The sequence below is a fragment of the Brassica napus genome, chromosome A4 (genome assembly GCF_020379485.1).
Source record: "Brassica napus cultivar Da-Ae chromosome A4, Da-Ae, whole genome shotgun sequence".
Taxonomy (NCBI): domain Eukaryota; kingdom Viridiplantae; phylum Streptophyta; class Magnoliopsida; order Brassicales; family Brassicaceae; genus Brassica; species Brassica napus.
In genome coordinates, this window is record NC_063437.1 from 1,456,172 (window position 1) to 1,474,850 (window position 18,679).

The 18,679-nt window shown below is 37.5% G+C and overlaps 5 protein-coding genes across 7 annotated transcripts; 1 reads left to right on the plus strand and 4 right to left on the minus strand.

The window, feature by feature from the left end:
• Positions 1-4,648: 4,648 nt before the first annotated feature.
• Positions 4,649-5,721, minus strand: LOC106415365 (60S ribosomal protein L11-1). Its single transcript, XM_013856044.3, has 4 exons — positions 5,555-5,721; positions 5,312-5,462; positions 5,034-5,229; positions 4,649-4,973 (listed from the first exon to the last, which is right to left on the minus strand). Exons 1-4 carry the CDS (start codon positions 5,660-5,662, stop codon positions 4,775-4,777), a joined length of 654 nt encoding a protein of 217 aa, XP_013711498.1. The 5' UTR covers positions 5,663-5,721; the 3' UTR covers positions 4,649-4,774.
• A 739-nt stretch (positions 5,722-6,460) lies between these two features.
• LOC106415973 (multiprotein-bridging factor 1b) lies at positions 6,461-7,502 on the minus strand. The gene is made up of 4 exons (XM_013856788.3): positions 7,239-7,502; positions 7,049-7,132; positions 6,824-6,906; positions 6,461-6,751 (listed from the first exon to the last, which is right to left on the minus strand). Exons 1-4 carry the CDS (start codon positions 7,378-7,380, stop codon positions 6,632-6,634), a joined length of 429 nt encoding a protein of 142 aa, XP_013712242.1. The 5' UTR covers positions 7,381-7,502; the 3' UTR covers positions 6,461-6,631.
• An 893-nt stretch (positions 7,503-8,395) lies between these two features.
• On the plus strand, positions 8,396-11,206 carry LOC106411862 (plant cysteine oxidase 5). 3 transcript variants are annotated; one of them, XM_013852707.3, is made up of 6 exons: positions 8,396-8,712; positions 8,963-9,213; positions 9,773-9,918; positions 10,203-10,356; positions 10,448-10,651; positions 10,829-11,206. In XM_013852707.3, exons 2-6 carry the CDS (start codon positions 9,111-9,113, stop codon positions 10,948-10,950), a joined length of 729 nt encoding a protein of 242 aa, XP_013708161.1. In that variant the 5' UTR covers positions 8,396-8,712; positions 8,963-9,110; the 3' UTR covers positions 10,951-11,206. The 3 variants fall into 3 exon arrangements, with proteins under 3 accessions (XP_013708161.1, XP_013708160.1, XP_048634287.1); XM_013852706.3 differs by having other exon boundaries at positions 8,494-8,712; positions 8,958-9,213; XM_048778330.1 differs by having other exon boundaries at positions 8,495-9,213.
• An 822-nt stretch (positions 11,207-12,028) lies between these two features.
• LOC106411872 (putative ribosome biogenesis protein C8F11.04) lies at positions 12,029-13,420 on the minus strand. Its single transcript, XM_013852718.3, has one exon. It carries the CDS (start codon positions 13,372-13,374, stop codon positions 12,199-12,201), a length of 1,176 nt encoding a protein of 391 aa, XP_013708172.1. The 5' UTR covers positions 13,375-13,420; the 3' UTR covers positions 12,029-12,198.
• A 1,681-nt stretch (positions 13,421-15,101) lies between these two features.
• LOC106413092 (ketol-acid reductoisomerase, chloroplastic-like) lies at positions 15,102-18,335 on the minus strand. The gene is made up of 9 exons (XM_048778331.1): positions 17,940-18,335; positions 17,764-17,856; positions 17,417-17,482; positions 17,145-17,285; positions 16,844-17,071; positions 16,587-16,704; positions 16,184-16,491; positions 15,951-16,106; positions 15,102-15,606 (listed from the first exon to the last, which is right to left on the minus strand). The coding sequence occupies exons 1-9, from the start codon at positions 18,231-18,233 to the stop codon at positions 15,241-15,243; spliced, it is 1,770 nt and encodes a 589-aa protein (XP_048634288.1). The 5' UTR covers positions 18,234-18,335; the 3' UTR covers positions 15,102-15,240.
• Positions 18,336-18,679: the final 344 nt, after the last annotated feature.

Consider the following 18,679-nt stretch of genomic DNA (forward strand, 5'->3'; position numbering starts at 1 on the left):
ACAATTCAAAACTTATCTAAACAAATCGATATTCATATATTTATCATTATTAATATTGTAAAAATATTACTAAATATATTTTTTTCTATTTCACTTAGTTTAGCCAAACACATATATATATATTTTTTTTACGGAATCTGTTAGGCATAGACATTCGGGTATCCATTTAGGTACGGGTCATTTTTTCGAGTATAGATTTTTTGGGTTTTGAAATTAGGCCATGTTTGGATATAAATTTATATGTGAGTTTCAAGTTGCATCTCCCGGATCTGTATGAATTTGGTTCTCATGTACAGAAAATTAAAAATATTTAAATAACGAATGTATTTGAAAATGATTTGGATATTTGAACCAAAAATAATCATATTATCCGGTTCGATCCGGATCTTTTGAATGCAATTTGTTATATGGAAACATATATAAAATATATAACACTAATCATGAAAAACAAATATCAATGTATAAATACATAAAAATTAATACCCGCGCGGGCGGGCGGGTCAAGCTCTAGTTTAATTATTATACTATAAGGCTTGCTTATTGCTGATCAAATGATTTGTTAAATTAGCTGGACATCTTGATTAAGTCTATGCAAATCTTTATTTTAATTTATCCGCATCTGATCTAGTGTAGACTGTGATTTTAAATTTTTTGCTGTCCATGTAATAGAAAAGAAAATTATATATGCACACACACACACATGCTCGTTTTTGTACTATCCAAAATGAAGCTAAGTACAATTAAACTAACTCTAGTTAATTTAAAAAACTCACAAATCAAAGATGATATAAACGCATGATGCTGTTAAGTTGAAACTATCAACTTTTAAGTGGGATCTTAAGCTGTCTAGTGAATCCGATTAGTCTGTTTGTGACCCCTTAAATAATGAGTTGATTTGGTCTATGTCAATCTCGCGGGATGAATCATGTTGAGAACTTGCCATGATATTTTTGTATACATTAATGCATATTTATTAGTTTGTAATTAGTAACTAATTTGGGATATATATATATATGACCTCAAAAAGACCTTAGAAACCTTATATTAAAGGTCTGGTATATATATAAAAGTATTTGGGTGGAGAACGATCGTGGAGAAATAATTATCTCAGAAACTAATCCATCTGGGTTAATTTCTATAAAAAAGTAATTTTCATCCAAAAATTATAATAGTTCAAAACTTTGTGTATAATATTCTTCTTACCGATATTGCTCAAAACAAAACAAAATATTATATAACAAATTAATTCGTTATTAGTTAGTTTTAAATTGAAAATATATATAATACTATATCAAATGAATATACCGGTTAAAAAAAATTTGAGTTGTGGTCCGAATAAATGAGTCAAAGAACTATCAAAGTTCATATCATAAAATGAAAGAAACCAATACTAGCATTTGAAAACTTGGAATAATAAACTGAAGAACCTTACACAAACTACTAATTTACATCAGTTGTATGCAATGATTTGTTTGCTTTTGTGTTTTGGCTCGTACCATCCAATAAAAAGAGGTTATGAGATCTTAACCAAAAAGTTCGCAGAGAGCGATGGACCCTTTCTATGACAAATAGATGTAGTTTAAGATTGACACATCTGATTGTGTTTGTGCAGAGATTTGGCTTTAGATAAAAGCTGCAACTTATTTGTGATAAAGAGAAAATGTATTTATATCGAAAATATGACTTTATATATATTTTTATAAATGTGTGCGGAAAGTTGGCTGTCAATGACTCTGTAGTATAATATGTTGGAGCAAGTCAAGATCCATCCAGTCATTATTAAATTGTAAATAATAAATAGATAAAAAGTTATAATTGCTTGTGTCACAATTATTAGTTTAATTACTCCATTATTGTCTTCAACGTCTGTCATAATGCAGCCAAAGTTTTTATTTTCTGGTTGTGTAAGTTATTCATTAATTTATATATGTAAATGTTTTGATTTGGTCATATTTCTCTTCATGATAGTTAATGTGGAACCAATCAATAATTTGCTCGAATCTGATGCAGTTGAGAATTGACAATGGAAACATGATTGGATAATGTTGTTGCTTTTGTGTTATATTATAATGGTGTACAAAGTACAAGGTAATTTGTAATCGACACGTCTTGTTATAAATATGCATATAATCACATAGTCAAAGATTCTTACAGGAAAACAAAAGTAAAAATGTATTTTCTCGCATTTGTTCGATAGTTTCACGTTGTTTTATGCGTTCAGTATATACCCAATTGGATTAAGCAAAATCTGAAAATACGGTAAGAAAGTTAAACCGAGCTCTAATCCAGTTAAGATGAGTTTTGTCTTTAATCTTACAGAAATAACCGGAATGTCATGCCATCATAAATTGAAAAAGGGGAATGTAAAGCAACAATTGAGGAGGAGGAGGAGGTTGATATCTTATAGTCTCTCTCCTCCTTCTTTCTCTCCTCCTTCTCTCTTAAACCAAACAGAAAACCCTAATCGTGAGTCTTCTCCGGCGGCCGCCGCCTCCTTTACGCGGCCGCCGGACCTCCGTTTCCATTTCCTCTCTGTTTGTGTCTCTTTCTCATCTCATGCGTTGTTCTCGGTAGAGGGAGATGTGTGTCTTCGTTTCAGATCTGGTGCGCTGCTGTCAGATCTAGGCTTCTCGGTGGCTGGAGTCGCTTGAGGACGGCTTCTTCCGGCGTCGGGGTCAGTCTCTGTCTGGTGTAGTGTTACTGGAAATTTTCCCGTGACAAAGACATCCTTCTCCAAGCATGGTGGCGCGTGCTGCACCGTCAAGCGCCTCGTCGGTCTTGTCTCTCTCTTGGCGTCGTCTAGTGGTGAGTGAGGCTGTGTGTGGTGTTGGGGTTATGGCCTTGCTGGTTTCCGGTTATGTCGTCTTCTCTCTGCCTACTCTGAGGATCCGCCGTCGAGTTCTCCGGTGGTGGTGGCGCGTAGGGTTTCGTCGGTGGTGGTGCCGTTGGGTTCGCTGTCCGTGTTCTCCTAGTGGCTTCGGGTTGATGTTTTGTTGTCTATGGTTCGCTTGAGCGTTAGCTTGTGCTTCCGTATACTCATGACATCCCTCAGATATATGTGGTGAAGGTGTTGTGGCCTGCTCCGTCACCTTGCTCTACTCAATAATTGCAACATCATCGTGAATGTGTCTTGAGGCTGTTTGCAGCTCGTGTGATTTTCTTGTGAGATAATTGGGCTACAAGCCCCTAGCCAGGCTTTGGTTTTGTCTCCTCCGGAGGGTTGTCTGTTTTTCGATCCGTCTTCTCTATATGGGTTGCGGTTAGATGGGTGTATACGGTCCTGGTGGAATGCAATAGAGGCGGTAATCTCTAGCGCAAACCACTGAACGACGGCATCGTCGGACTTCAGCTTCTCCTCGTACCGCCGGTGGTTTCTTCTTCCGTGCTAGGCTTCGGAGCTCGAGCTTGGATTCTATGCTTTGGTTCGCTATGGGGTATCAGTCGGAAGTTGTAGGAGTCGTAGCATTCAGGGTTTGAGGGCGCTCTTCTCTCGATAGCTCGCGGCAACTGATCGGTTTTCTCATCTAGGTTCAAAGTAGTTTGGTCCGAGGCTGTCTCGTTATCAAACTGTTTAGTCACTTTGTTGTATTGCTTTTAGATTCAGTCGTTGATGTTGTCCGTAGTTGTTTCGGTGTCGTGTTGTTGTTTACTTACCCGCTACTAGTCTTCTATTGTAATGTCTGTCAAAAACGAAAAATTGGTATAATATTTTAACATTTTACCAAAAAAAAAAAAAAAAAAAAACAATTGAGAGGTTCTCAAATTAAGGTTCTGTCAAGTGTATGTGAATAAATTTATGACTTATTCTTAGGTCCACCCCTTAGAGTAGGTTCACCAACCAATAAAATTATCTTATTTTATATTCGATATCTTTTAAAAAAGGAAACAAAATATTGTCAAATTATATTATATTTTTAAAATTAAAAGGTAAAAAAAAAAATTACAAAAAAAAATATTTTACGTCGTCAGTATAACATTAAACCCTAAACCTTAAATTCTAATCCATAAATCCTTAATCCTAAACCTTAAACCCTTGGATAAACTCTAAACTCTAGGATGAATCCTAAACTCTAGGATAAATCCTTAACTCTAAATCAAAATCACTATACACTAAAACATTCAAGCGTTTAGGGTTTAGGGTTTTAGTCGTTTTTTATTTAGAGTTTAGGATTTATCCAAGGGTTTAGGATTTACCCAAGGGTTTAGGATTTACCCAGGGGTTTAGGGTTTAGGATTTAGGGTTTTGTTGACAACATTAAAAATATTTTTTTTTAATTCTTTTTTCTGTAACTATCATCTTTTTTTACATTATATTTATTTCTTAAAAAAAAACTGAATCAGAGTAGAGCCAAAACAAATTCAGAAATAATTTTGAACAATCAAGTCAAAAATATCAATGAAGATTTTCTAAAAGAAACATTCCCTTGAAGAATCGTCTCTCATAGTTGTTGAGCTATGGAATCTTGTTTTACAAAAATGGTTTGAGTTAACTTAATTACATCTAAAGGTTGTCCAAAAAAACCCCACATCTAAAGAACGTTCATTACCTTTCAGTTAAGAAATTAACATTCATATAACTAGTTTCAAAATAAACGATTAGATGAATGTGTTTTAGCTCTCTATACCTGTTTTAATGGCAATCATTGTAGATAGGTAATGTCTATAAATAAAACTCAAATGTCTGAAGAACAAAAAAGCAAAAACAAAACTGATAAAATACGATTCGAACCAGGTGGACAAAACACAAATCTCTGTTTGAGACATCTTTTGTTGTCTAACCAGTAATGTTCTGAGACTTGTTGAGAATGACTCCTTCGTATTTAACTTGGAACCACTTCATGGCATCATCCTTCGTCACTCTGTGCTGGATTCCAACACGAGCCTTGCATCTTCTGCGACGAGCCACACGGTAACCAGGACGCTCAAGAACAACATAGAAGTCCATACCGTAGATTCCAGTCGACGGGTCATACCTGAGATCAATGAATAATTACACAAAACCCATCTTTCTAAGTTTGTGTCTAAACACTTACTTGATACCCAAATCAATGTGCTCCTGGATACCGAAACCGAAGCAACCAGTGTCGCTGAAGTTCCTCCTCAAGAGCTCATACTCTTTAACCTTGAGTCCACTCTCAAGGAGCTGCATTGCCTTGTCTCCCCTGACGGTAACGTAGCAAGCAATCTTCTCGTTACGTCTGATACCAAAGGAACGAACAGTGTATCTTGCTGCAAAACAGATTGCAAAGACAAAACTCAGAACAACAAGTAACTAAACATGAACAAGCTGGTTGTCCTAAACATGACTAACCTTTGGAGAAAACAGGAGTCTGGCCACTCAACTGTTCCAGCACCTTGGAGGCTCTGGTGAGACGATCTCCGCTCTCACCGACGGAGATGTTAAGCACCAGCTTCTGCACTTTGATGTCCCTCATTGGGTTCGATAGCTTCTTCTCCGACGCCTGTTTCAACCCCACCAAAACACGAAAAGAAGAATCAGTACCACAATCTTTACTAATAACATCGAAAACACAAGAAGGGAACTGCGACGGACCATTTGGGATTCCGGTTGCGAGAAAACTCCGGCGGACGAACGGTTAAAGCTGGAAGCGAAAGAGAGAGCGAAGAAGCGGCAGCAAAATATATAAGCCCTAGATCTCATCTGACTACTGAAATGACGACTTTATCCTCGTCCTTCCAACAAGGCCCACGTTCCCCTCACGTGACTTAGCGGTTCTTAACATTTGGTTTCGGTTTATACCCGGATACCCGGTTTGCATCCAAAATAGGCGAGGATTGGCCATAGATATATTGAGATTTGCTCTGTTATTTTTTTCTTTTTGAGCAACCAGTTCTCCGTATTATTCCAAAATGATTTTGATGACTAAAAGTCGTCATAGCTTAAATGTTACGAGAACTACAGAAAAATACCCGAAACTAATGGAACCAAACCGAAAAAACCCGAAAAACCTGTACCGGAACCGGATGTGATCCGAAAATAACAGGTTCTTTTACAGGTTTTTTATTTTTAAACCCGAACCGACCCGAACCAAGATACTCTCAAGTACCTATTGGGTATAAATTTTCTAGACCCGAAAGACCCGGACCCGAAAAGAACCGACCCGAAGATCCGAATATTTGTTATTTTTCTGGTTTATTGGAACCGACACGTGCTTTACCGAGTGAACTAGTCTGATCCAAGCTAAACGTACCAGAGCAGCCACTAAGCTTTGAACCTGACCTACGGCTTCTCACTGATAGAACCGGTGACTGCACCACGTCTGCCACTTGAGCTCTGTAGTCAGCTTCTGCTTGCACACATTGCTAGGATTGTCCTACCAGTGTCGGATACAATATGTTTAGTTGTATACTACTTTGTCTCAGCCTACGTAGTAGATTAGTTAAGTACGAATTGAATCACGATGTTGAATTCTGAATTACACTTGTGATAATGAGGATATGCAAAGAGAACGAGCGGATTATTTATAAAGACAAAAGGTTCCAAACAGCTTTTTGTTTATTTGTTTTCTTACAAACCATAAAAGATTCCACGCAGAACTCTCCACTAAACCATTAAACCAGGCACACAGTTTCAATAGCATATGAACTGGAGAGAAAGCTCTTCTTGTTATTACTTCTTTCCACGGAGTTTAGCTCCAAGCGCCCTCTCCAGCTTAATAAGGATCTGCTGGTTCGGTATTGCTTTCCCAGACTCGTACTCTTGGATCACTTGCGGCTTCTCATTGATCAACTACACCAACCAACATATCTTCATATTAGCATCATCATTACAAGAGGAAACAAGAGAGAAAGTAGTGTATACTTGAGCGAGCTGGGACTGGGTGAGCTTCTTCTCCCCACGGGCTTGCATGATGGCTTTCTTCAACTCAGTAGGCACACGTTCATCTGAAAATTTTAAACAAAAACCATTTAACACAACCAACATACTAATCGATCCAATACATAAAGTTATTGGCTCTTTTCACTATAACCAATCAACAAACAAAGATACTAAACTACATAAAATGAAATTAATTATATTACTCACGAGCTAAGTTCTCAGTGTCATCATCAAGCCTCTTGGTGTTCAAGGAGGTGCCGCTTGAGGCCGCCTTGTTCGTTCCAGCATTATCTACAACGTTAGATTCCATAACAGATCGCAAAACTCATCTCGATTCAAACGCCCAAATCTAAACCAGATCTAAAAGAAAACACAAAGATCGAGAAGGAAGACAAACGTTTTCTGACGGATTCGATTTCGGCGCCGCTTCTCCGAGCAGCGTTGACGGTCTTCTCGTCGCGCTTGGCGGCAGCGTTGGGGGTCTTCTTACGGATCACCACGGGCTCCCAGTCCTGAGTCATCGGTCCTACTCCTGCCATGTCTTCTAATCCTTCTTCTTCAAACCGCCTTTCTAGGGTTTCTTCCTTCTTCGTGGATAATGAGAGAGAGAGAGAGAGATTCTGGATAAACAATATATCGTTTTGCAATTTTATATCTATGATATTTTCTGGGGGTAGTTTAGTAAATAGTCAGCATTGATGGGGTCTACCGCGAATACTCAACAAAATATCTTTTTGCCGAGACACTGAGGCTTTCTTAAAGCCCGTTTAGACCTGGTAGTAGAGAGGCCGAAAAATAAAACGGGCTATTAACTTCTTACCATAATCATCTCAATTATAAGATCATTGTTTTTTTTACACTGTTTAATTATACGTTACAAACTATGATAAACATTACATTACATAGACGAACTACAGCAGATAATTCTACCTGCATCATCTTGAGCCGCCTTATAAAATTTATTCATGACGGTATTTCTTTGCGTCATGCGGAAGATTTCTCTTTAACATTTTATCCAATTTTCTGCATAATTCATCTTTTTAGAAATTGAAATCCAACCTCCTAGTGTATAAGTATTAATGAACTCCTGATCAAATTACCGGACCAAAAGAACTTCCACATGAGATCATATCTAATGTAATTTATTTTTACTTTTAAAAATAAAGAAAATTTATAATAAATATAAAATTTACTCTCATATATTTCTTTTAAATAATGTACCTAAATTAGAGAAAATTTCTTCCCTATACAAATAGAAGTATAGTGATTTCTGTTTTAGGTGAATAAATAGAAATAAATTGGAGTAGTTTTATTTCTAAATGTTAATTATAGAAACAAATATAGAGATAGATCAGAAATACTCAAAACAAAACTGTGGGCTTTGCAAAGTAAAATCCACAAATGGTTACTTTTTTTTTCTACAGTAACTTGGATTATTGATTAGTACGAGATTTTGTTTGATTCTTTTCTCAATTTTGGTTGCATATATATAGGAAATACAATCAATGCCATTAAAATGTTGTCACATCTTCTTTACATAACTCAATCAATTTGTATATATGTAACTTTAACGTGTGTGTAACTGTTAAAAAAAATACAGCTGTAATTGTTGGTGTCTTCTTCTTTCCTTGACTTCCTCCTTGCTACAAAAGAAAACGCCAGTGGGAATTGATTCGAGGTGATAAAAGCAAGGGTGTAAATTGACTGTTTCGAAAAGTAAGGGCGAAGAAAGTGAATCTCCAGATTGTTTAATGACTTAGAAAGCAAAAGAGACAAAACAGGATCAAATTCTGATTCCGATTCAATTCTCCTTCTTCTTCTTCTTCCTTCGCCGTTCTTCTGATTTTTTTTTTCACTCATCTGCTCGAAAGGTCCCTCTCTCTCTTTGTCTCTGTCTCTGTCTCTGTCTCTTTAATCATTTGAAATTGAAATCCACTTGTCTTCTCCTCCTGCTTCTATTTTAAGCTGTTCCTATTGGTTGTGAACCATTCATTTCGATTTGAGATTTAGTGAAAGCAATATAAACTTTCTTTTTTAAATTCGACGTGTCAAGAAAAGGTTGATTATTTACTTGATTATTTGTGATATCTGTTTAAAGTTGTTGTCTTTTAATCAGGGCAGTGCTTGAGAATCATTTGAAGAAGGTGATTTGATTGGTCTATGTTGTTGCCCTTTTGTAATAATAATATATCTGGTGGAACTGGGAACAGACGCTGCCCATTTATCAAAGTTCAAACCTTTTATTTGAGCTTGGGGGAAGTATTGTAACATGCCGTATTATATTCAGAGACTTTTCAATACTTGCAAGGCATCTCTGTCTACTAATGGACCTGTGTCTGAGGAGGCCTTAGACAAGGTTCGCAACATGTTGGGTACGACTACCTTTTTTTTTTTTTTTGTTTGAAGTTTCTTTCACTTTTGTCTTCTTTACACATCACCTTAGCTTGCTACATCGTGTTCTTTAGGAAACTTTTGTTGAGCATTGTGTCTATAATGGCAGTGCTATTTTGAGTATCTCAGTTTCTTGTGTCCTTAGACTACCGTTTTTTGAGGTTTCTTTCATTCTTTTTGTCTTCAGTTTTTGAGCTTGCTTCCATCGTGTTCTTTAGGCACTCTGTTTTGCTCATGTTGTCTGAACCGCACTGCTATTTCGCCATGTGTTTAGGAACTTTTGTTGAGCATTATCTCTGAATTGCAGTGCTATTTTGTTTTTGTTTTTTTTTTTGTTTGAAGGTCTTATGTGGCTAGACTAGTCTTGTAGCTGTCTTGCAAGTTTTCTCCCAACTTTCTTCCATTTTTGAGCATTATGTCTGAAGTGCAGTGCTGTTTTGAGTATCTCAGTTTCTTGTGTCCGTCGTTAGGCTACTGTTGTTTATCAGGTGACTATTAATAGCAGACGTACGTGATACTTGGTATTTTTTTTTATTTCAGAGAAAATCAAGCCGTCTGATGTTGGTCTCGAACAGGAAGCTCAGTTAGTGCGTAACTGGTCTGGTCCTGGGAACGATCGTAATGGAAACCATAACTCTCTCCCAGCCATTAAATACCTTCACTTACATGAGTGTGACAGCTTCTCGGTATGCAAACTTCCTTTTTAGATTGCTGGTGCTGCTCTTGAGTGTGCCTTAATCAATATATTCAAACAAATGCATCCTTCATATCACCATGATAGTGTTTACATAGGAATACCATTGATAGACTTCTCATGTTGTAGCCAGAACTACTAGTGAGTAGTGATGATGAGGGTTTTGAATTTAAATAGTCAAACACTGAAGAAACATCATCTTTATTGGTCCCATTTTGGTATGGTTTCTTGATTTTCTTGTCTCTGCTTAGGACTTGATCATTATTCTTCTGTCAGATTGGAATTTTCTGCATGCCACCTTCGTCTATCATACCACTCCATAATCATCCAGGCATGACAGTGGTAAGCAAGCTAGTCTACGGCTCAATGCACGTGAAGTCATATGATTGGGTTGAGCCTGATCCATCAGAGCTAGACGATCCATTACAAGGTAACACATGTAAACCGCCCAATGTAACTTCCGTATAATTTCAGTAACCCATCTCTGATTGATTAATCTATTATTCTCATTTTATTCATAGCAAGACCTGCAAAGCTTGTCAAGGATACTGACATGACGGCTCCTTGCCCAGCCACCACACTGTATCCAACAACCGGCGGGAACATCCATTGTTTCAAAGCCATTACTCATTGTGCAATCTTCGATATCTTATCTCCTCCCTACTCTCCTACTCATGGAAGACACTGCAACTACTTCCGCAAATCCCCAATACGTGACTTGCCTGGTAACCATAACACAAACTTAACCAATACACACCACCTTAGTGTTTCTACTTTCATAACCCTTTGTTAAATAAATCATGGTTTAGATAGGTTCTTGATTATATAGGTTAACATAATTGGTTTACGGTTATCATTTGTTACTATGGAGAATGTTGTTGATGATGATCTATGGAAACCAGGTGAGATTGAAGTGATGAATGGAGAAGTGATATCAAATGTGACATGGCTTGAAGAGTATCAGCCTCCAGATAACTTTGTGATATGGAAAGTTCCTTACAGAGGTCCTGTGATTAGGAAATGAGACTACAAAAAGGAGCAGAAAGAATGAGAAGAAGCTTATCATCAGGAGAATAAAATTTGGTCAACCATTCAGAAGGCCTTGTGGTCAAGAAGTTCTCAGTGACCAGTTTCAGCCTATTTCATTATATGATAAAATGTTATACTACTACATACATCTTTACTATCACTTTTACTAGTTCAATATGATAAATTTTTTTTGTTAGAACAATTGCTCACAAACAATGTATTTTAGTTTCATAAATTTTTAGTTCCACCTATCCTTGCCCTTTCATCATTTTATATTTTCATATATCAAAATCATAGATTCATAGTTCAACTTCTAACAAATATCCTGCGTACTATACTTGGATGAATTGATCAAAATTCTTAACCCCAAGGATTTATAAACGTGATGGACTGATACTTGAGAGAGATCATAATATAGCATACAACAAAATACATCTAATTAAGCACACTCAAAAGAGCGATTAATATTTAAAAAAAAAATATAACACCATTTTTGATCTAGTTTTTTAATTGAGAAGCTGTAACCACTCCCAAGTGGCTGGGATCTGGCCTTGGCTGAAATCAGTTGGTGCATATTAATAAGTCCACAACTTCTGTAGAAAGAATAAACCAATATGAAAAGAAGCAGCTTTTAGGAACTGGAAGGAGCAGATGGAGAAAAACACACCAGCTTCTATAGGACCAATTTCTAGAAAAAACTTGGTCAACCATTCAGAAGGCTAGCTGATTTGTGGTCAAGAGGTTCTTACATACTTGTTACTCCATTATATGCATCTTTACAAGTTTAGTATGATAATATTTTGATCAGCATAAAGAACAATGGTTCACAAACAATAATTTAGTTTCATAAATTATCAGTTTCCTTTATGTTTCATCTTTAAATATCAAAATCATAGCAAGTTCATAGTCAATGTTGTTGGATAAAAGTTACACATGTGAAACCTCCTAGATAGATAGTTTGGAGAGTTAACCTTGCTTGAGCCATCTCATATCAAACATATGATGATCCTTTTTGTTAGAAAATCAAAAGATTGATTGCTGTAACACACAAGTTCATAACGAAGAAGGTTAAATAAGAAATGCTCAAAACTGATATTTGTTTGTTTCCTCCACAAAACCACCAAAACCATAGTAACACAGTTTCAACATTTAAAGAGAAGCATACACCAAAATGTAATCAGCACTAAGAAAAAAACATAAAATTACCCAGTTGAAAAAGAAGCAAAAACCTTGATCTTACTTTCTAAGCACTCTTCTTCCTCTTCGGTTTCGAACCACCTCCAGACTCTTGTTTCATAACCTTTGTCTTCTTCTTCGGCTTTAACTCATTCTCTTTCACCTTCCCATTGGCCACTTTCTTCTTAGGCTTCTCAGCCTCCGCAACCTCACTCACCTTCTTCCTCTTCTTCTTCTTATCACCACCACACTCAACAACGTCATTACTCACCTCAACATCACCAATCTCATCATCATCAAGCACCTCAGAGACATTACTATCCATATACCTAACCTCATGAATCCTCCCCTTCTTCTTCTTCTCCCCTTTCACCACACCACTCTTCTCCCCCTCTTCCTTAACAACAACAACACTCTTCCCATTCCCACCATCAATCTTCATCTTCAAATCCGGCACACTCTGATACACAGGCAACGCAACACTCTCCGCCAACTTCAAATGCAACGACCGAACATACTTCCACTTCCCAGGCAACACCTCAACAACCCCACTCAAAGTCTCCATCACATTCTCAACAACCTCACCCCCTTCCATAGACAACTTCCCAACCTTCACCACACTACACGTCCCCGTCCTCACAAAGAACATCGCCGACCCGCACGCCCTCTCCACCTGCTCCTTCCAGTTCCTATGCTTCAAATCAACAGCTGCTGGTAACTTCTTGGAAGTGAAAAACTTCTTCCCGATCAGCCTCGGCAGGAGAGGGATCACTCTCCGGTCCGCGAAGAACATCTCGTAGGAATCGCAGAGCTTGCGCTTCGACTCGAAGGCCTTGTAATCGCTCCTGAGCTTCGAGAGCTTGAGGATCTTCGTGATCGGGACGTTATCGGATTTGATCTTCTTCTTCGCGTCTTCTTTCGTTAAACCGCTTTTAGGCCTGTCGTCGATGATGAGGCAGAGCTCGGGGGAGGAGGAGGAGGAGTCTTCGGAGGTGTTGATGAGAGGGTGAGGGAGGGGGATGCGGTGAGGCTTCGTGCGGTTTGTTTGAGGGATCTTCTTTAAGGTGACGATTAGGTAGATGAACTCGTCTTGCTCGAGGAGCTGTGGCTTCTCTGTTTTTGATTTCTCGCTTCTCCATTTGAGTAGAGCGGTGACGGCGGTGTCGACGGTCTTGGGGCTTACTCTTGAAGATGGAACAAGTTCCTCTGGGTGGTGCGGCGGCGATGCTACGGTGGTGGTCATTGAGATTAGGGTTTTAAGGAAGAGGGAGAGAGGGAAGAAGGGTGTGATTTAAAGATTTATACGTTGCTGATTCTGTGCCCTGGTAGTTAATGGGCCTGACTCTTTCGGCCCGTAATTCATTTTCTTTGAACTTATGGGCTTAAATTTTAACCATGGTTGTATTTTTGTGATTTGTCTCTTTTAGTGGTCAAAATCTCTTTTAACTCTCTCTCTCTCTCTGTTTTTGAAAATATTTCGTTTTGGAACATTGATGGTAGAGATATGTCTGGAACAGATTGATAATTCGATTTGATATGAGATTATATGTAATGATAATTGACAGTTTGAGATGGGATTATTATAATGATATGATTAAAAGGTTAAGATTCTTAGTATTTTGATTTGATTTTTGTACTAGTTTGTAAAGTTTAACTTTCAAGTAATTAAAATTTTACAAGTATAGAAGGATAGATATATCTATGATAACCAAATGAGCATATAACAAATACTTCAAAAGGGATTCAGCATCAATAAAATAAAAGACTATAAAATACTAACATTTAGTGTTTGGTACACACTGCACTGCACTGTTTACTATAAAGCTGTTTGCCTTTATTTCATGTTCTTCAACAGAAAAATCAAACGTTACGACCTTTTTCAAAAAAAAATTGTGTGTTCTCTGTCCCCTAACCAATTCAAAATGTTCAAATTGCATTTATGTTTGAAACTAGAAAGTTCAAATTGCAACAACGTATACACATTGACTTATTGGAATCATATAACAATGTTGACTTCATTGGATGCTACTAACATTATTAAAACACAAAAGCCAAGTCGTTATAACTTCTAAGCTCTATAGATGCCACTCTATATAAACACAGAAGCCAAGCCAAGGGAAGAAAGATTTCTTATAAGAGGAAATGTGTAACTGAGTCCTCAAGTAACTTGTGACTAGGACACACCATTTCCTTCACTTTCTCTCCCTCTTTATATACCTTAAACGTTGGAACTTTCTTGATGCTCTCTGCTTTCGCCAATGCCAAGCTCTCGTCCACATCCACCTATAGGCGAAACATACCCAGTTTAAAAACCATATCTCGTTATGTAACAACATAAGGTTGAGCATAAGAACATGTGGTCTCGCCTTGTAGAAATGTACTAATGGATATCGCAAGCACAAGGTGTTAGACGAATGGAGATAAAACATCGCTTAGTCGGTTTGATGATGATTTGAAGTGGTTACATACAGTAACCTCTTTAAATTAATACTCTATAAATTAATATACACTAAAAATCTCTATAAAATAATATAATTTTAAACTTCAAATTGAGTTTTTTGTTCAATTAGTATATCAATAAATTAATATATTTATAAATTAATAAAAAAATATAGTTTTAGTGTAATCCTAACATTAATAATTTATAAAGGTTCCACTGTATAATGAAAATGTCTGTTATTCAACTTTTTTTTAAATGGAGGGAATGGGAAAAAGACAACATATAGTGAAAATGTCCATTACATGTGATTCTTATAATTTAGATTCTTTCATTTCACAGTAAAGAGAGAGACCAAATCATTGTGCTCTCACCACACTGATCATCTCTGAATCTAAACCTCTTGAAAGTTCTTTATTCATTTTCTCATGTATCTTCAACAAGTAAAGGAAGAGCTACAGTTCTTTTAATCTCTCCAAACTAAACATTCACAAGAGACATCATTATTGAAAGCAGAGAGAGAACATCACATGTGGAACTCCAAAGAAACATCATTTATTCAAACCATTCAAACAAAACATTCTCACGCCTACAACTTCCAAAAGCTCTCGTCATTTTTTTAAAACACGATTACATTTTCATAGAAACTGATAAGTTTAACAACCCTTGCACTCAGTTGGACTGACGGAGCTCTGGTCGAACAAAATCAGCATCTTCAGGCACAGAGATATCAACGGTAGGCCTGAGCTGTGCACACACCTCAATAGCACCATGGACTGGATCAGCAAAGAAGTTGCTGATCAAGTCTTTGTTGATCGGTGCACCATTGTCCACAGCCACCAAAGCTTGTTGAGTCAGATTGTAGTCGAATCTCGGTGCCCATTTCCTCGATCCCAATCTTGCAGTGGTCGAGCAGTTGTCCACCATGAATGACACTCCTCTGGCATGCATAAACGGGTTTAGAGAGTCAACAGACTCAATCACACTCTCGTTGATGATCTCTGAGTAAGAGTGACCCTTCTTCCTCAAGATCTCGATCTGCATAAGAACACAAAAACCAAGATTTAGTGTTTCCGTTGACCAAATAAAAAGCTACAATAAAAACTGGAATGTTGGAACTATGGTATTTTATTAATTTATAGAGTTATATAATTTACGAAAAGTTTTTTAAAATTCTCTATTTTAGAATTTTTTTATAAAATAAGAAAAGTGGTTGATTTTACTTTACATATATTAATTAAATTTTAGAAATTTGACTTTTATTATGTTATTTGGTGTACATGAAATAATTTATTAATTTATGAGTATTAATTTATCTACTGTAATGATTTTAAAACCAAAACCAAACTGAACATAAACAAAAGACATCCATACATACATACCTGAGCCATCATAAGGGCAACGTAAACTCCAGCAGTGAAGGGATACAACGGACCCAAGTCACCAGCTGGTCTTGACTTCCTGACACGTTCACCGACCTTCCACATTCTTGTCTGATCAATCTTTCCCATTGGAAAGGCAGGCAAGCCCTCCTTATCCTGTTACAAGCCAAGATATTACCATCACACTGAGTAAATGTAAGAAGAGAGAGGTTTGAGAGAGGACTTATTATTACGTAGAAGCGACGACCGGCTAAGACAACACTCCTGATCTCGCTGCCAGCTGCTACATCCTCGTAGCATTCATAGAGAATCTCCATGCAAGGATAGAAGGATGCACTGTAGGCAGTCTCGAAATCTTTTTTGCCTTCTTCGGACAAGGAGTTGTAGACAGCCAACATTCCCTGAGTAGAGATAGTTCTAGAAATGTTTCCTGTGATGCACTCTACTGTGTTCTTGTAAGCCAAGTCTTCACTCATTCCGTTCTCAGTGTACCTTCTGAACAGAGACTCCACTATTCCGTGAACGGCACCAAGCAAAATACCTATTTAACAAACAAAAAGATTGAAGATAAGTTTCAGCCTTCAGGCATGGGATTGAGAATAGAAAGACAGTTATATAAGTGAGGCCTCAACGCACCTCTTTCTCCAAAGATGTCACTCTTGTACTCTTGCTCAAGAGTAGTAGCAAAGGTAAAAGGAGAACCAAGTGCTACTGACCATCCTAGAGCAACATCTGCGGCTCTACCATCAACATCCTGCAAACAGGTAATGAGAAAAATGAACAAATGAGGTATAAAAGCTTTACCTATATCTAGGGAGTAGGCGGATTATTCAAGGCCTAAAGAATGAACATAGGAAGGTATAAATAGCTTTAGCTGTAGAGAGATGGAAAACCTGGTGGACAGCAAAACTGGCGTTGATTCCAGCACCGTTGACTTCTTTGCCTTGGACATAAAGCCTTCTCACAGATGGACCCATTCCTTTAGGGCAAACAGCTACCACGCTGATGTTCTTTGGGAAGTCAAGTCCCATTGACTGTAAATGCCCCAGTAAGAACCCATGTGACAAACCGAGAATGCTGTTTGGTTTCATGTGAGAGAATATTTTCTCATAGTTATCAGCCTGCGAGCGAAAACAGGACGCATTAGAGTTTAAAAAAATTTCAAGATAATTCAAGATTGTGAAATGCACTTACTTGAGCAGCATCAGAGATCAAAAGCAATACAAGATCACTGCCGGAGATAGTTTCCCATATATCACCCAAAGTACCACTTTCTTCGGTGAAGCCAACAGCACGTGCCTCCTCAAACGATTTAGAGCCCTTTCTAAGACCAATCTACATTTTCATGGAAGAAAAGAATAAAAGAAACCAAGTCAGGGTACAGCCTTCAAAGTAACATAACAAAACAAAGATAAATCTAATAAAACAAAAATATGAAGCCAACAAAAATCCGTTGGGGATTTTACCTTAACAACAATGTCAGACTTTGCCTCCACAAGTGAATCCCTTAAATTCTGAGCTTGAGCAGGTCCCTGCAAATACATATAGTGTGTTTAGCACAATAAAAACACACAAGAGAAATAAAATACATGAGTTTTAATTTCATTTTTCTCCTTCAAACTCGAAAGCATGTAAAAGAAAATACATGAATTTTAATTCCATGACTAATATAATTCACATGATGTAATCTAAGAATCTAAGTTACAAGCTTTGCTTCTTAAGTAATGAATCACAAATCAAAGCACAGCAATTTAGTAAGGACACAATTAAGGAAAGGTTCAGACATTATAAGACAAGAGACAAAAAAAACTACCTGAGAACCCCAGCCAATGACACCAATCTGCTTAATCCCTTTGAAAGCATCAGGGAGATGCTTAAACAAGTCCCTTCCTCCTCTCACAATGTACTAATAAGCAAGAAAAAAAACAAATATTTAGCAATAATCACAAATGATTAAACCAAAATAGAAGATCTTTATAGAATAAGAACCTCTTCGTGACCAGCAAGAGATACTTTCTCCTTTTTGAACACAGACGTCTCGAAGTCTAGAGAAATAGGCGCTCTGACCGCAGACGACGCGACCATTCTCGCGGCGAGGGAAGATCCGGTGCCATTTCCGGAGACGGCGGCGGAGAGAGACCTCAGAGACTTGGAAGCAGAGGAGGTGAAACCGATGTTGGGGAAAGCAAAGGTTGAGACTTTCGATGACCTGAGGGCTTTGGAGGAGGAAGAAGCAGATGGGCATGTGAGGGAAGGAGCGATGGATGAAGTCGCAGCCGCCATTTTGAGTCTCACAGTGTATTATTGCTAATTAGGGTGGAGAGACAACGAGCACACACCTCTCTACTCAAGACGACGAAGTGGTAAATATTTAATTAAATAATTAAAATAAAATAAAATAATACAATGGATCTCTATAATATGTCTAAAGCCCATTCGTTAAAGCCCATAAGGCCTGAATCTCAAAGTTCTCATTGGTTGGTCTATCAACTGCTTAATGTTGACTTCCCAGCGGTGATAATAATACACACGTGTCTAGTCTATATCAGGGAGTCCCAGAAGTCAACGTAATGAACGGTTAGGATTAAAAGTAAGTTAAGAGGATCGGGTGGACTACAACTAACGCGAAACCTCTGCGTTTCTTCGTCGAATGTTAAGGATGAGGAGAGATCGTCTTCGTGGAATTATTTTGCGAACCGGTGTTTGAATAGAGAACCCGGTTTATTTTA

What these genes read in the sequence shown, in the direction of transcription:
- LOC106415973 (XM_013856788.3), bottom strand. Translation starts at nt 7,380, where the DNA reads ATGGCAGGAGTAGGACCGATGACTCAGGACTGGGAGCCCGTGGTGATC. An exon ending in AATCGAATCCGTCAGAAAAC is followed by an intron (nt 7,133 to 7,238) that starts GTTTGTCTTCCT and finishes CTAACGTTGTAG; the next exon opens with ATAATGCTGGAACGAACAAG. An exon ending in TGACACTGAGAACTTAGCTC is followed by an intron (nt 6,907 to 7,048) that starts GTGAGTAATATA and finishes TAAAATTTTCAG; the next exon opens with ATGAACGTGTGCCTACTGAG.
- LOC106415365 (XM_013856044.3), bottom strand. Translation starts at nt 5,662, where the DNA reads ATGAGATCTAGGGCTTATATATTTTGCTGCCGCTTCTTCGCTCTCTCT. An exon ending in GACTCCTGTTTTCTCCAAAG is followed by an intron (nt 5,230 to 5,311) that starts GTTAGTCATGTT and finishes TCTGTTTTGCAG; the next exon opens with CAAGATACACTGTTCGTTCC. An exon ending in CACATTGATTTGGGTATCAA is followed by an intron (nt 4,974 to 5,033) that starts GTAAGTGTTTAG and finishes CATTGATCTCAG; the next exon opens with GTATGACCCGTCGACTGGAA.
- LOC106411872 (XM_013852718.3), bottom strand. Translation starts at nt 13,374, where the DNA reads ATGACCACCACCGTAGCATCGCCGCCGCACCACCCAGAGGAACTTGTT.
- LOC106413092 (XM_048778331.1), bottom strand. Translation starts at nt 18,233, where the DNA reads ATGGCGGCTGCGACTTCATCCATCGCTCCTTCCCTCACATGCCCATCT. An exon ending in AGTCTGACATTGTTGTTAAG is followed by an intron (nt 17,286 to 17,416) that starts GTAAAATCCCCA and finishes ATGAAAATGTAG; the next exon opens with ATTGGTCTTAGAAAGGGCTC. An exon ending in TGATCTCTGATGCTGCTCAA is followed by an intron (nt 17,072 to 17,144) that starts GTAAGTGCATTT and finishes TTTCGCTCGCAG; the next exon opens with GCTGATAACTATGAGAAAAT.
- LOC106411862 (XM_013852707.3), top strand. Translation starts at nt 9,111, where the DNA reads ATGCCGTATTATATTCAGAGACTTTTCAATACTTGCAAGGCATCTCTG. An exon ending in GCTAGACGATCCATTACAAG is followed by an intron (nt 10,357 to 10,447) that starts GTAACACATGTA and finishes TTTTATTCATAG; the next exon opens with CAAGACCTGCAAAGCTTGTC. An exon ending in CCCAATACGTGACTTGCCTG is followed by an intron (nt 10,652 to 10,828) that starts GTAACCATAACA and finishes TATGGAAACCAG; the next exon opens with GTGAGATTGAAGTGATGAAT.